A 17,473-nucleotide genomic window follows, 5' to 3' on the forward strand; every position below is an offset into this window, starting at 1 on the left:
AATTTACCTAGTGAAAATATCTTATAAGCTAAACTTTTAGACAACATAGCAATATGTGAATTCCATTTTAGATTTTCGTCTATTTCTACCCCAAGATATCTAATAGTTTTAACTTGTTCTACTGGCTTATCGTCAATGAATAGGTGAAGTTTATCAGTGGATCCATTTTTAAGCAACATGACTTTTGTCTTATCAACATTAATTGTAAGATGATTGGCGTCATACCATTTTTTTTATTTTATCTAAGTTATTTTGCATATCAATATTTATTGTTGTTATGTTTGGACCAATATTATATATGACAACATCATCCGCAAATATATTACATGTGCCACTTACACTTTCAGATATATCATTAATCATTATGAGAAATAAAATAGGGCCCAGAACACTTCCCTGTGGGATCCCAACGGTTACATTTTGATAGGATGATAATAGACCGTGGCAATATACAGTTTGTTTTCTGTTGCGAAGATAACATTTGAACCATTCCAAAGGGATATCATAAATTCCATATTTCTCCATTTTAAAAAGAAGTAGATTATGGTCAATTGAATCAAAACATTTTGATATATCCAAAAAGCATGCTCCAACAACATATGAATTGATTAAATCAGAATTGCTTTTAAAATTTATTTTAGGCTTAACAGCAGGGGTGACAGGGAAGCGAACATCCCGTATGATATTTCAAACTAGCCAAATAGAGAAAATAAGAAGAAAAATTAAGAAATATGACAGAAAGATCCTGTTACTCTATGATAAACTTGTTTAATATTCCATTAAAAAAATAGATGACGTCACCTTTCAGTCGTCTTGTCCACCCTATCAAAAACATCCTGTGATACACCCACTTCTCATCCGTTATTGTATCAGCTTTACTTCTATTTTCCTCCTACATGTACAAGGTAGTCAAGTTGCATTAGATTTTTTATCACTTAATCTAAGATCTTGATCAAATTCCAAACAAATACATCAAAAAAGAGCGTGGCATTTTCCTTGGATTATTTTATCACTTACACGATTTGGGGGTAGTTTAGAATTATGTAAATGCATAACTGTTGTGGACATAAATGTAGAAATTAGTTTAGCAATTTATCGTTGTCGTGTGAGCAGATGCGAATAATTATATCTACTTATTTTATGTGTATGCTTGTGTGTCACGTGTAGTTGTCCATTGAATATTTGATTTGAGTTGATTTATTGTTTCATATGCACAAAAGACATCTTGAGCAAATGAGTACATTATGAAGAAATGTCATTCACTGTTTTACGTAGAAATTCAATAATATGAAATATGAGGAACCTATTATCTTGTAAACACATGCAGATTCTCATTGGAGAATTATTCCCATTGGAGTAGAAAATGTCTGTTCTGTAAAGTTCTTTGGTACATTTGCAAATGAAAGGGGCAATGGTATATAAATCAGGTTTCGACTTGAACCTTACACTCTCCACTAAAAATAGTATAAAAAAAGTAAACCAGTGACTGTTTTATACACAACAATTTCCTTTCTAAATCGTCTTACATTATATACTTTTTTTTAATAATCAAGTACTAATTTATAAAGTATAAGCGCTTAACTTTATCTGGAGTCTCTACAATGATGTAGCATAATCACCCTGATTTCAGCAGAGTACTTTCTTCGTGTCAAGATCAAGGAATCACTTACTGCCGGGTATCTCACCTGGGTTGAGTACGGTACAATATGGTTAAATTGATTTCTGAAGTTAATTATCACCGGAGTAGGTTTTGAACCCACGACCCTCAGAACCGCATAACCGGGATGCTTCCTTTACAAAAATCACAATTGCTTAATTTTTTTTCATTTCACCAAATTTGCATATTTGTCCAAACATTTAAGAATACACAAAAACATTTTTTTTCACTTAGTGAAAATCACATGTATAGAGCAGTGTATCTACTTTTTTATTTTTTTTAATTGTTATTCACCTTGATTGTTTATCTTTTTCAGGTATCATCATGGGTGCGTTTGTTGTGTGTTGGCTTCCTTTCTTTCTGCTTTACGTCATAAAACCATTCTGCCTCAACTGCCAAATACCCAAGGCTCTTGATCGCTTCGTTCTCTGGTTAGGCTACCTAAACAGCCTCCTCAATCCCATCATTTATATCTGCTGCAAGCCATTGTTCAGAGTGACATTCAAACGTATACTGCTCTTTACATACTGCAGGTAAGCGACTTGGTTGCAAGTTTATCTGAACGTGCCCTGCTATACTAAAATCTGGATATACATTTCAAAATCTGTATAGTGTTCGGCATTCCTAACTCCTAAGATTAGCTTAAGTGAATCCTAGTTACCTGAATGAAAGGATATTTCATAAACAGATGGGTAAAAGTGCGAAAAGAAAAGGCAAAATGAATGACAATCATATTGCAGGCCAATAAACCATGTTTCCAATTCTTGATTTCCATTAAAGAAATATAGATATATATTTATATTCTTTGGGGGCACAGGCAGAGATCCCCCTTTATATTCGAAGTATATTCTCAATCGGGCTTCCTCTGTTCTCAGGCCTGTACTTGAGTTACAAGAGTCTTGTAATAAATCTGTGGAACTCGTTAAGTCCCTATTAAAGGGGAATCCAACCCAAATAAAAACTTGTTTTTATAAGGAAAAGAAATGTCAGACAAGTTGATAGGTGAAAGTTTGAACAATATCGGACAAACAACAAGAAAGTTATGAATTTTTAAAAGTTGTGAATATTGGTAATCACTATACCCATGGAGACTTCAAATTGGCCGCACATGTGATGTCATAGTGATGTAAGGCAAGGACTACTCTTCCATGTACTCCAATACATATTATGGCTAAAATGTCATTTTGTCCCAAAGTTTTATTTCAAATTGAAATTTTTCTTTCATGAGGACATAAAACAACATACTACCTGGGATATATTTAGATTACTTCCCCAGGGGAATTGGTACTTAGGAGAAAACCACAAATCCCTGATAATAAAGTACATGGCCTATGGGAAAGTTGTCCTTGCCCCTTGTCATAATTTACTTACCCAGTTGCCAATTTGAAATCTACATAGTATTAGTGATCTCAATTTTAAAGCAGCTATAACTTTCTTATTGCTTGTCCGATTTCTTTCAAATTTTCACCATTCTGTTTAATCTATTTTTCTCTTTCCCAACACAACATTTTATGGCCAATGCTGGATTCCCCTTTAAGCACAAATTGAAATTCTGACATTACATGGGTTCTCTAAGGGGTGATAGCAGAGGTAAGGAAAGCTTATGAATACTTCATTAAGAGTTTAAAGGTATAAAAAGTAAGTAGAACAAGGGGAGGAAGAAAAGAGAAGGGAAAACAGAACAAAAAGGAAGTGAAAGGAGAAGATAAGTAGAAGGACAAGAAGTCAAATTATTCATGACTACGATAGATTTTGTTCGATTTGGGATGAAATTCACAAAATAACGACTAATTTGTTTCGTTTTCTAAGAGGTTCTATGCTTTTGGCAAACATGGCAAATGGGTTGTCGAAACAGTTTGGGTTTATGCACGTTCCCGCAACGGGAAAACACCCTCATTGCCCTCGTATCACCAGACGTACTCTCTTAAAAAAAGTGTCTAACCATTTTAGGTGACGTCAGATAAAGTAATTAATTGCTTATTTGGAGAGCTTATCAAGTGTTTTTCTATCATGTGTATGGAGTGCCACTAAATGTCCATTAAGAAACCATGAAAATCAAGTGATTTACATCACAGGGTGAATTGATTACCCATTATTTTACACAGTTTATCTTACACACAAGCTACATAGGACGACCTTTTCAAATATCAGTCAGTTGCTCTGCATGATCGCGGGCAGGGGTACACAATTAGCTGCTGTATACAGGTCTTTTTTATATTTATTTTTAGAGTTAAACTTCATTGTCTTTGAAAATGAAAGAGAATACTGATATACTAATGTAATATTAAAAAGCTAAATTCTCGATCGAAATATTATAAATTCCCATTTTTTTTCATTTAAAAAACCTCATTCATTAAATGAGATTAAAAGTATATGATTTTTTTGTAAACACAGACGTTATTTTTTAATGTGCATCGTTTAAATCATTAAGTCAAGTGTTTGAAGGTATTTTATCTATGAAGATACAAATAGGGTGCTGACTTGGGCAAACCATTGCATTTTGAACCGTCAAGATGTAATGATAGTCCAACATATTTTACATTATGTCCGGCTTAAGATATTAAATAACTCAAAAATTAAAAATCCATTGTGCAGACAAGCTTTTCAGGCACTTAATCATCTTATCCAAATGATAAAAAAACGGATAGTAAGAAGTAACCTTTCTAAAAGGAGTGCGGCAGTCTACATTAAGTGGTGCAGTAAATGTTAATCAGAGAAACACTAAACACTCAATAGATTATAATTTAGGGGAGCATTTTATGAAACATCCGACAAATTGGCTGGTGTTATCACATCGGGTTATCAGGTCTGGCAATCGCGAAACCCAATTTAAAAAAGGTCCCAGTAAATTCCCGAAAAGTCGGGTCCAGTTTGCATGAATATTTGAGAAAAAGGCCCCCTAATTAAATTCCCGAAAGGTCGGGTCCAATTTACCCTATGTTCTGTTAAAATTATAGCAAATTCTAGAATGGTCAGGTAAACTGGATCCGACATCGGAATTAAGGGGGGGGGTGGTTTCTCGAATGATTGGGTATACTCCCCGACCCGACGCGACAACCCGATATGATGGCACAAGCCACAAAATCTGTTCTAGTTGCCACAGATATACATGTACCCCTCAGTCAATCATACTTCCCTTTACTTTCACTGCTTGAGAAGCGAACACTCTAAAAAAAATAGGGCCTTTCGGATAAAAATGCTCCATGAGGGTAATTATGTGTCCAACCAACCTTGGGCAATTCTTTTTGGCATTTTTATTTATCCAGTGTGAATAAAATTTTGCCCATTCTAAAGTAATTGCTGCTTATTTTTTAATCTTACTGGACGAAATGTTTCCCGCATTGGGTAAAATATTGCCAAAAATGTGTTGGACATATAATTACCCTCTTGCTGGTTAAAATTTTGCCCCAATATTTTTGCAGTGAAGGTGTCTGACCATGGTATCTACCTGCCGACAAGTCCTCCAACAAAAATTCACATGAATCAATGCAATGTCGCAGTCACATCAGATCGAAACAAACTTCAAACTGAGCGATAGAATGTCACACATAAAATTAGTTAAAAGTATTTGATCGTTCTGTGATCGGTTTCGTTGGTGTGACTGCAAAACAAACTGACATCTGGAGCGACTCTGAAAAAAAGAAGGTTGGTCAAAACAATCCAATTTGAGATGAAGTTGTGTCCGACCAAAAACGCTAGGTGGTTTCAGACCGCCTCGAATTTCGTCAGTTCCAGGTATTCTCTGATCGGGAAATTTACCCCGATCAGAAAATACCAAGTTTTTTGGTAATGTGAAAGCAAACTACGCGTAATATCCCCGAAAGAAAATAGCCGCTAAACAGTAGGTACTTGGCGAAATTACGAGAATTTTCGCGGGGATTTTACCAAGGTCGCATGTATTTAGGCGATGTGAAAGCAAATTACGGGAACTTTTAGCCCAGCGTGTCGTTGGGTGCGGCGCCGTGGGTGGCTGCTGGGCTAGTGATTTTGAATCTCGCGCCTTGCCTGCTTATCAGACCATACTGCGCATGCTCGTAACTTCAGGAACTTATCCCGAAGGGGTATGGTTTCAGGGCGGTGTGAATGCCTAAAAAAAGTTCTCGTAATTTAACGGGATTCTTGTGATCGAGGCGGTAAAAAATTGGAGTTTCAGCTCCTTGAACACGATTCTTTATACCAGAGATGTACTAGTATCTTTACAAATCTTGTTTCGTTCGGGCATAATAATTATATTCACCGACACATGACCAGTCCTGGTTAAGAACAGGGTAATAATTATAAATTAATTGCCACCAAACAACAATGAAAATAATTAGTAGGGGGGGGGGGGTATTTAGAACCACCATCTTCCTTACAATATTTTAAGTGTAACTAATGTTACTTCACAAATTCAGTAGAGCCGGTCCATTAAATCAACTCAGGAGGGGGCACTTGAGAAAGAACTCAATATCAAGTTCACCAAGGAGAGTTAAAGACGACTCTGTTGGAATTAATTTTAACCAAATCAATTCGCTACGGCCGTTGAATCGATTTGTAGTACCGAACCAGTCACTCGAATTTAAACTTTTCTTTTTCCCTAATTATTTTCAAAGACCCCCAACAAAGATCACAAATGCCGTCTGGAATTTGGTATTCAGCTGCCTGCTGAAATGGATTCGGCAATCTCTTGTTATGTAAAGCGCGTTGACATGGTTTAAAAGATATGTTAAGTGGATTGTTATCATTATACATTATTATCATTATTATCATCATCATCATTATTATTGTTATCAATATTATTATTATCATTATTATTAGTAGTAGTAGTAGAAGTAGTAGTAGTAGTAGTATCATTATTATTATATATTTTTCTTTTTTTGTAAAGGGAAATTATACTCTCCAGAGTATTTCATTTCAGGATTTCATATTAAATGATATTTGCGAGCAACTAATCTCGTGATTATAGAAGGAGAACTCTTTCCAAATGCCACAACAGCGTTAATACTCGGATGATAATCAATCCTATTTTTTTGTTCTGAAATCACTTAGATTTTCTTGTTTCTGAGTTGTATCTTCATTATTATCATAAACATGTTTCAAATGGAACATTTAAAGTTTTTTTCTCTATTTCGCCCTATATTGTGTTTTTGCCTTTATGCAATTTTACCTTCCTAAACATATTGATTTACTCTATAATGCTTGCGATTTGTTATACATCTGGGGGCCGTTTCATAAAGCTGTTCGTAAGACTAGTGAACCTTTCTTACGCGCTTAACCATCGCCAACGAATGTATCATTTTCCACAAGAAAGGATCACCAGTCGTTCTTAAAGTCGCTCTTAACTTACGAGCAGCTTTATGAAACACCCACCAGATATCATAAACTCGGGAATCAAATAATAGGGAGAATTAGCAAAATATACTGATGATCTGAGTGTGACGTCACTGTATTTGTATAGTACTGGGTATTGTATATTTTTATAACGGTTAAAAGGCCAGTTAAACCTGCTATTCGACAAGGCCGTGAACAATTTAAAAACAAATACAAAATAGTAACAACGAAAACGTGACACAAAAGGAAAACAATATAGAAATAAATTCTGAAAGAAAAATTGAAGTTAACAAAAAATGTGAAGTAAAGAAACGGAATGATACGCAAAGTAGTATGCAAATTCATCATCAATGTGTATGTTGGCAAGTTAATCAAAAAAGTATGCAGAGGTGGATGGTGTCAGATGATGGATATTGATTAATGATATGAGACGCGCAAAAAAATTACTTCTTTTCTAATAGGATGGTCATTGAAGAAGCGGAATAAAGGGGGCTATTTCTGAAATAATTTTGGTGTTGCTTTGAACACTACATGACCTCTCAAGATGATAAAATGGTTTAAGGCATATAGGATGTTTTAGGATGGGATGGATAATGAAAACTATTGAGGCCTATGGATTTATCAAAGTTGTCAGTCCTGCTAATCAGAGCTTGAAATCTCATCGTTTATTGTGGATTTGTGGATAATACCGATTTTTATTACATTTTCCTTTGACATAACCCGCAGGAGAAAGGGAGACTGGAAACTTGGCAAACCAGTACAGAGAGGCATCCTTGTCAACTCATCCCATCAAAATCGGCCCAACTCTTCATCGGATGGACCGAGTGGAGGACGACGAAAGCGGCCCGGCCGAGTTATGTTTGCCGATTGTCCTAGGGGCGAACTTTACGATGAGAAGGATCAGTCTCTTTCTCGCACACCTACACTGCCGCCAGAGAGGAATAGTGATGGAATAGTCACTTACCGAAATCTTCCAACTAGAGAAAACGAGAGACTGAACAAAAGAAATGGGTCATATGACCACCAGCTTTATAATGCCAACTCGAATAACAATTGCCTGTATGCTCAAAACAAGGGTAAAGGCAAAGTTGGCAACTTCGCCACAACGAGCTCTTCAATTCCGCCACAGTTCAGAAAGGGCGATTCAGACCATAGCAGCAGTGGCTCAGCAAATGACGTTAGTGGATCGAAGCTCTGTTGTGCAGGCTCGAGGAGCCGATCATCGGACAATATTGAATCCATGCGTAACCATGGCAGTGGTAGCCAGAGAAGGTCTCAGGTTGTTGAAGTCGAGATTGCAAGAGAAGTCAGAGACTACTGTGGTGCAGAACATTACCCGTGTCAAAGTGGAACGATGGAGGTGTTCTCCACCAGGACGACAGGAATTCATTCTGATAGTATGAACCGAGATGAAATTGAAGTCGACGGTGACTCGAGAGTGGTGGAGACCGATCAAACAGGGCCAGAGACTTTGAATGAGTGCCATGACAGGCCTGAGGAAGCGGTGTCTTCAAAACACGATTTCAACGTTTTCCGCGAAGTACTTGTTTGATTTTTGTTATCAATGTATGGTGTTTTTATATATATATATATATATATTAAATATATATAAAATATTTTAGTGGTATAGCCAGGTGATTATGCTTATTGGTCATGTTGATGTAACTCTTGATCAGAAATTACGCTGAGAATATAACTTCATCAGTTTATTGCAGTACACAGTTAAAACGCTGTTTAAGATTTTATATGTTAACTATATGAACCTTACAATATTTGTTAAACCGTTTAAACAATCCTGTTTGATTTATTGAAAATTAGATATTGAAAATTAAACTTTGTTACTTAAGATTTAAACAGTTGTTAAAATTGTTTAAAGTTCAAGTCCACCTCAGAAAAATGTTGATTCGAATCAATAGAGAAAAATCAGACAAGCACAATGCTGAAGATTTCATCAAAATCGGATGTAAAATAAGAAAGTTATGACATTTCAAAGTTTCGCTTATTTTTAACAAAATAGTTATATGAACGAGCCAGTTACATCCAAATGAGAGAGTCGATGATGTCACTCACTCACTATTTCTTTTGTTTTTTATTGTTTGAAGTATACAATATTTCAATTTTTACGAATTTGATGATTAGGACCTCCTTGCCTGAATCACAAAATGTTAAAATAATGGAATTCCACGTGTTCAGGGAGGAATGAAACTTCATTTCACATGCCAATGACGAGAAAATCAAAATATTTCATATTTCAAACAATAAAAAACAAAAGAAATAGTGAGTGAGTGACATCAACTCTCTCATTTGGATGTAACTGGCTCGTTCATATAACTGTTTTTGTGAAATGTTCATTCAAAGCGAAACTTTAACGTTCTTATTTTACATCCGATTTAGATGAAATTTTCTGTGTTATGCTTGTGGAATTTTTCTCCTTTTATTCAAATCAAGTTTTTGTTGGGGTGGATTTGTCCTTTAAACAATTACTGTAAGGTTCATATAGTAAACAGCGTTGTATAAAATCTTAAACAGCGTTTTAACTGTGTACTGCAATAAATTGATGAAGTTATATTCTCAGCGTAATAGCTCGCCAGGCCAGAGACTACTTTGAACAGTTTATCACTTTGGCAGTAGGTACATTGGCATAGAAAATACGTCCCGAAGATGTTGCGGTCACTGCCAAATTGATCTGAACCCGATCGTATTCGTATTCTCAGTCATGTCAGTTCGCTGTCGCTCTGGCTCGGCAAGGTATTGGGATCACGCTAATTGTCACTCTGGAGTTTACCCCGGAGTTTACCTTTGTTCTGCATGAGTAGTTTTAACATGTCCAGGGTTCCGTAACAAAGGTTAGCGATTAATCGTACGCTTGATTTCACAATTGATTGTACATTGTAGTCAATGGAATCAATCGTAGAAAAATGTTCTACGATTGTTCATTGCTAAGCTTTATGTTACGGGCCCCAGAGTAGAGAAAGTCATATGGCTGTCGAACACCCAGAACAAAATACTTATATACCGTTCCCATTACCGATCTGTCAACGCGACCATGCAGACTCAGGCCAATTTGATCTAGCTCGGCATGACAATTGGGGTTAATAAACGAGGATTACTATAGCTTGGTTGGGGTAATTGGCAACTTTCTATATAGCTCTCTACACATTAACATGACCGGGAACACATTTACATAATCGGGCCTATTTGCACCTTACCGAGGTGACTTCGGTCATCTTGCCACTGCCAACCTTGGTCAAGTCTGATGAATACATACGCCTTTTCGGCCTGGTCAGTTACGTTGGTCTAGCTCGGCAAAGAAGATCGAGGTCTCGCTCCCTTGTTCGACATCGAAGGGACGAGACTGAGAGTTGTCGATCATTCTGATTAAAGTACACATTGAATTAGATTCACCACTCCAAGCTATACTGACCAGTGTCCTGTTGCAAAAAAAAAAGCGGCAATCAAAAACAATTTGAGATTCAAGTGACCAAGTTAAACAATTAAAACATGAAGTTTACAGTTAAACGTTAACAGTTAAACGATTTATTTATTAAACGTTCATTCCAGACTTACGTTTTATATTTTTAAACGCGATCCCTCTTAAGTTTCTGTAACATGGCAACTATAAGCTCATCAGCCAATCAGAATCAAGGATTTCATGAAAGTTGCCGAGTTACCGTAATAGTATCTTTTATGCAACTTTCTTGATTAGACTAGATATAGAGTGGATCAGAGCTCTGCCTCGTCGACGGAATTAAGGTCATGGGTTCCATCCTCGCCTGAGTCATACCCAAGTCTTGAAATGATCAGACCTTTAATGTGTCTTCCTGTCAAGCGCTTGACATATGACAATGGACCAGGGTCATAATGATAATAATAAATGTTATTCAGGGCCCGCTGGAAGATCAGCCAATAGACCAATTTCACAACGTGAGAGGGCAGCAGACTGGTCGCCATGCTGCGGTGGGCGAATAAACTTTTATAGTACACAAGTCAATAGGGTATTTGGTACATTCGTTCGATTTTTTTTTTATTTTGGACCAATTGAGCAGATTTCTTGTAAGATTCACAATGAGCATTAATCGGAGAAGTTCAGGTCGCAGCTGTGCTGTGTTCAATTGCCTCAACAATTGGAGAAAGCTTCAGGATTGGAAGCAAAGTGAATGTGAAATTCACTCGCCTTGGACTCATGAAGCCCGTTTGTGTGTGAAGCCGTACTCCCTGCATAGGTTTTATGAAATGGGCATTCTCACTGTTACCATGGTAGTTAACATTCCAGCAGGAGTTGCTATCATCTCTTCCCCTTCCTCCTTTCTCCTTCCTCTCTGTTTTATTCTCTTGCCTTGCCCCCTCCTTTTGGATACTTATAGGCCTTCATAAAATGTGGTGGTTGTGGTTTTTTTTGTGTGGGGGGAGGGGGGATTTATTTGATCATGCTTAGATGGAAATATCAGTCCCTCTCTCTCTCTCTCCCTCTCTATCTCACACTATCCCCCTCTCTCTCCTTCTCACTATCCCCTTCTCTGTATTACACTATCCCTCTCTCATACACTCGCTAGCCCCCCCCCCCCCCCCTCTCTCTCTCTCTCACTACCCCCCCCCCCCCTTTCTCACTATTCCCCTCTCCCCTCTCACTATCCCCCTCCTCTCACACATACTCTCTCCCCCTCTCCCCTCTCTCATCCTCTCTCTCTCTCTCGTTCACTCTCCCGCTACTCTAACACAATTTACTAGCAACAAGAAGTGAGCTCCCTGATGAAAACCAACAGCGATTCTTGGTCATCATCAACTCACTTTTACTGACAAAACTTAAGGGGGAAAAGTAGCCAAAGTGCAAAAAATCATCATACCTTCATCGGTCAGATATGGCCATTGTCTTACATCGTCTACCCAGGTGTCCATGCTTTATTTTATTGATTTATGATGAAGTTAATGACACAAAATCAGAGCTTATCTGTAATCTTTCATTGAATTTGTACACAGAGCCAATCGCGGTCAGCGCACTTGCCCACCGCAGCAATGGCGTCGCCGATAGAGGGCCAAATACAAAAACCGGCCGTGAAATTAGCCAATAGCTGAAGTTGTTACCTTGAGTAAACAAAAATATGCATGGAATTGTTTGTTTGGATGTAATAATTTTACTTGGACAACCGCAGTTTATACAAAACTAATAATGTACGGAACAAAGTTCCAATAATTATTGAAGTAATGATAAACATAATAGCCATTTAGGCTGATTAAAACTTCATAACGTGTAAAATGGTTAACTTTTCCCTAAAAGTTTAGGAATTTTTTTTACACAAGTCCGCAAAAATGACAAGCATTGACTATTATCGACTTTTTTGATGGATGATATGAATATGATTATGAAGTGTAAATGATAAATGGTGAATTATTTGTCTATTTTGGTATATTGCATGTATTAGGCATTTCCTGCGATTTTATGAAACATTGCTGCTCATGTTACTCTTTCATTAGAATGTAACTTATAATTTGATAATGTACATAACGGCAGAGGGAAAATAAAATGGAGGTGTATAAAAAATATATGCATGAATCGTACAGAATATATATATATTTACTTACATTTGCCTATACTAAATCTTATTTTTGTAAATAGTATTGTTTTTATATTTGTCTCTGTTCTGTAATATACTACACACTTGTTGAAAATGTTAATTTATATAAGACTGAATGTAAAACAATCATATACAGTATATAAAAATGCAAAGAGATTATCACTTATGACAAAACAATTCAGCATACAAAATGTATTTTTAATGATATTGTAATCATTATGTACCATTTTGAAGTGTCTTAAGAGTGTGTAAGTGCCCTAATTTCGACTTATTTATTCAAATAAAAAACGGCATTCATCTTATTATTCTCTTTTATCAAAGATTATGTAACTTGTCTGAGGAACAGTGATGTCATCATTGATTTGCAAGTTTCCCAATAACCCTTTATTTATTCGTTTGGTCCGGAACACAATAGGCCTATTGATTCGTATCAGATTAGAAGATTCTAATTAAACTGTTAAATACATGTATGAATTGATGAGATCACAATGGCTGCCAACACTTAAAGGGGTGGGGGCATGGGAGCAAGTGCCTCTTCGATTTTTCAAGTAGACTAGTAGATCTAGAGGGATTCTCTAGGCTGAAAATATTTGTATCTAAATAAATAGAGTAAAATTCACCTAGCAAGATGCTGAAAATTTCATCAAAATCTGATAAGAAATAACGAAGTTATTGAATTTCATTAAAACGTAGCAATATGTTGTGAAAATAATAAAATACAAAAGAACAAGTGGGGATATGACATCATCAGCTTGCTCATGGAATATTCATGAAGACATGACAAGAACTGTTTCCCCATATGATGCAAATTTTTAAAATGCCATAGCTTCGTTATTCCTTGTCCGATTTTGAATAAATTTTCGGTGTTAGGAGGCGCGATAGCTCAGTCGGTAGAGCGGGGGGGTTCGTATTCTGGTGACCCGGGTTCGATTCCCACTAGGTGCGCTAGTGCCCTTTGGTAAGGCATTAATCCTCAGTACCAGGTCCTTCGGAGGGGACTTTAAGCCGTCGGTCCTCTGGTTGCTTGCTTACAAGCATTCATTGCTTTTTTTTTTAGCAATATCAGGTAAAAAATTGCCACATCCATCCAGTGTTTGGTTTGTCTGATTTTTCTTTATCTGTTCAAATTATAGTATTTTCAGCCTGGAGTACCCCTTTGAATCTGAAAGAGAGGTCCAAATCGATATTGTTATTTGATTGAGAACCTCACTTCCGGTTCATCTTACCCCCCCCCCCCACCTCCCCACCTGCTCCAAAATGGTAACGCCTTTACACCAACTCGACTACTGTAGATTATAGAATAACCGAAGTTCTATCGGTAAACTTCGACAATAATTACGTTATCGGTTACATTAGTATGACTCTAGCACAGTCGAGGCGGCTCGTGACTGAGAACCTCTCATAGGAAATAAATCAATTGATAAGCCAGGGGCCGCAGAACGGTTTTGAAAGGGGGGGGGGCTGAACCGAAAGTGGGGGACTGACTGAACAAGAATAAAATCACGATTTGATGGAAATCCCTCCCCCGGGGGGGGGAGTGAAATATATTGCTGTACACACGCGTGACCAAAAGGGATGTTTTTTTTTCCAGTTTTGGACGCGGTCCGCGCGTCGACCCGTTAAGGGTATCAAAAACGCCAATTTTCAAGAAAAGGGGTAGTTTTGAAAGACTGGTAAATTGTCAATCGCAGGGTCAAACGTATTTAGGGCATGTTTACCCAAAAAAGTTTTTTTTTAAACTAGCCAAACGTGTTTAGGGTATGTTTTTCCCCGAGGTCATATTTTGGCGACAACTTGTTCAGGGGCCAAAATGTGCAAACAAAAGCCCGCGAAAAACTTGTTTAAGGGGTTATTTTGCACACAGAGAAAAACTCGTTTAGGGGGTGTTTGGAAATTACTTGTTCACGCGTGCGTACAGCAACATAATTTTGACTGCCCCCCACCCCTCGGGGGGGGGGGGGAATTCACGTTTTGGTACAAAGTTGTTTGGGGGAAACAAGAGAGATTTATGAAGCCTCGTTCCGGCTCCGTAGCCCCTGAAGTATAGATAATCACACATTAAGACCACCGTACACATTACGACTGTTCGCGATCCGATTTTGGAACAGATCGCAATTTGCTCATTTTTTTATAAATGTGAATAGAAGATATCATTTTATTTGAGGTTAAAGTAAATGAAAGAACACTGTTAGAAAATTTATCCTTATAATAATAGAAGTTCCTGCAGCAGAGTCTCGAGAACACCTGTAATCTTACCGAATTGCGTAATCCTACAGGAAATTGGTATTTGATGTATGGAATCTTACAAATTTCCTTGAATAAAACACCCTTTTCCCCTTTTTTAAACAGACCTGTTCTGTTAAATTGCAGAAAAATTCTTGTTTTATGAATTTACAGAATGATTCTGTTATTGCTTTCTACAAAATCCTCTGTTTATTTTCTGTAAAATCACGGTTTTTTTAACAGTGAATACTGATATAACCAGTTTGAAAGGTTGTAAGCCTTTATTTTGGAGTAAAGGCCTAATTAGTTTCAAATCGTAGGCAATCGTACGACTGCTATGACGTCATTACGACTAGATATTAAATTCGCTTTTATTCTGAGAAGGATGATAGCATAGATTTGAACATAGGTATTCGTACGGTGATTTAGAACATTACACAGTAAGATATTCCATGTCTCAATATTAGCATCAAACTTTACCATCACCTTTTATTCCAAAATCGGGTCGCAGACCCATCGTACCCACTGGAATTGTTTTCTATTTAACGTATTCATGATTATTGTCATTAAAATGTACTTTCTGTGTACCATAAAAGACGATAGTTGCAATTTGACTATCTTTGTGACTGTTCTAATTGACTTTATCCGCTACTGAAAGAAGACAGTGAGAGAGAATGAGGGAGAGACATACGGAGAGGGTGGGGGAAAAAGCAAGAGAGGGGGGGGGGTATGCCTGGGTCGGAGAAAAGAGAAAGGTTTTGCAAATAAATTATTCCGTCCCTTCTTACAAACGACTGAAACAATAATGAAAACATTAATTCATGAATAATTAGAAAATGGATAATGAAATTAATAAATAGCTGATAAATAAGATGAAAACAAATGTTATAATAGAACTGAACAAACCAAAAGATGGTGATGACAACTTAAAACAAGATGGTTGAATGAATTGATAACACTAACCATTTTACTATTGACATGAACATACTATTAAACGAATATATAAATTATTGTTTTTTTTAATTATTAATTAATTGCAAAAAAAAAGTAGATGCAACCATTACAAGGGCATCTTTTGGGGAGGTCAGTTCTTACATTCCTTACACTAAACTTGTTCAAAATCATTGTGGGCCTTGGGCGCGGATCGAGCTATTTCCAAGAGGCAGGTTTGACCGAGAAATTTGACAAGAACAAAAAGGGGGTTGGCTTCAAAGTGTAAAAAAATGTAGGTCTTTACTTTTTTCAACTTGGCAGCCCAAGGGGAGGGGTTGACCCCTAACCCCCCCCCCCCCGTAGATCCGCCAATAGGCCTTATCCGTCATGCAACATTTTCAAGAGAGTTTGAAGCACGTATCGAGAGTAATTGTCCTGAATAAGTCTCATTCAATTATGTTTCACACTCATCAAATTCCTTGTCAATAAAAAGTAGAAAGCGCGTCACCAAAACTATTTTAACTGTTTAATAAAATTCGCGAAATACATGCTTCCAAGAGAATAATGCCAGTGTGTGAATACTTTATTAAAAAAATAATGCCAATCCCAGTTTCACCAATATCACTATTTCATCCGGGCTTTTCGTCAAGTAACGTGTAGAAAATCTTTAAAAATGTTTTTAGAAGTTTTCTCCTCGCCCTATTCCTATTTTGACATTCGCAATAAATTTTGTCGGGACAATCATCGTAAGTATTTGCAGACTGTCTCAATTGGGTCCTTTCTTGATTCACTTACCGCTTGGATTTTCTTCAAGTGTAGGGGCCTACCCTCTTTCATCATCCATCCTCTCCATCTTGTCAACCTTGCCCGCTTTCACACACCCACCCCCATCTTACCTGTCCTCCTTCCTTCCTTTCAATCGCTTCCTCTCATCTTTCTTTGCTCTTTCTATCGCATTTTCCCTTTCCTATTGTCTCCATGTTAACCAAAATGAATATTTCCAAATAATCCTAATCAATAGAATTAATCATGGTTATTTCAAGTTCATCTTTCATCTAAGCCGATCAAAATTATGCTACAAAAAGGGGGTCATTACACATTTGAAAAAGTAAAAGTAAATGAACTTGGCTAAAGTAGAAACCTACCTAGTCCAATTTTAGATATTAATTGGATGTAGGGTACTATATCAGGTATTGTCAGGATTTGTGTCAATATATTACTTTTTATTGCAAAAAGAATACGAGGGGTCATTTCACTGATATCCTCCATAGGCCATTTTGTTGTTTTATTGTTATTTAATCATTATTATTTTATTATTTTTGTTATTATTTTGCATGTTGCACAACATTCTAGTTCAAAACATAATGTAGAGAAGCATGGAAACATAATTTTATTGTACTATTAATATGGAGTCAATTTGTATCATTCGTAAACAGATAATTACAGATAATCTGTACAAATGTCGAATAAAATCAGGCGATACAGGATAAATGTTAATTCTTACAGGAAGCAAATTCCATATTCATATTTTTAAAAATATCCATGCAATTACTGCAGTCAGCACCCTCGCCTCTGTGTCAAGCTTACTCTGTTTAAAATGAAATTATAGAATTTGTCCTACGTCATTGATTAGTCTTAATAAATTGGGACATGTTTTTGTGTTTTGGGGGACTAACGTCAAATACTGATCAAGAGAAAGCAATAATCTCACAATAATCCTCCAATTTGTAATTCTGTTTGCCTTGGCTGTGTGGTCGAGTTCATAGGGGCATCAGGG

At 36.8% G+C, this 17,473-nt stretch overlaps 1 protein-coding gene across 1 annotated transcript; it reads left to right on the forward strand.

The window, feature by feature from the left end:
• The first annotated feature begins 1,980 nt into the window (after nt 1-1,980).
• Nucleotides 1,981-8,548, forward strand: LOC121409477. Its single transcript, XM_041601398.1, has 2 exons — nt 1,981-2,190; nt 7,694-8,548. Exons 1-2 carry the CDS (start codon nt 1,982-1,984, stop codon nt 8,517-8,519), a joined length of 1,035 nt encoding a protein of 344 aa, XP_041457332.1. The 5' UTR covers nt 1,981; the 3' UTR covers nt 8,520-8,548.
• Nucleotides 8,549-17,473: the final 8,925 nt, after the last annotated feature.

Source organism: Lytechinus variegatus, chromosome 2, assembly GCF_018143015.1.
Source record: "Lytechinus variegatus isolate NC3 chromosome 2, Lvar_3.0, whole genome shotgun sequence".
In the NCBI taxonomy this organism is placed as follows: Eukaryota; Metazoa; Echinodermata; class Echinoidea; order Temnopleuroida; family Toxopneustidae; genus Lytechinus; species Lytechinus variegatus.

What these genes read in the sequence shown, in the direction of transcription:
- LOC121409477 (XM_041601398.1), top strand. Translation starts at nt 1,982, where the DNA reads ATGGGTGCGTTTGTTGTGTGTTGGCTTCCTTTCTTTCTGCTTTACGTC. An exon ending in CTGCTCTTTACATACTGCAG is followed by an intron (nt 2,191 to 7,693) that starts GTAAGCGACTTG and finishes CATAACCCGCAG; the next exon opens with GAGAAAGGGAGACTGGAAAC.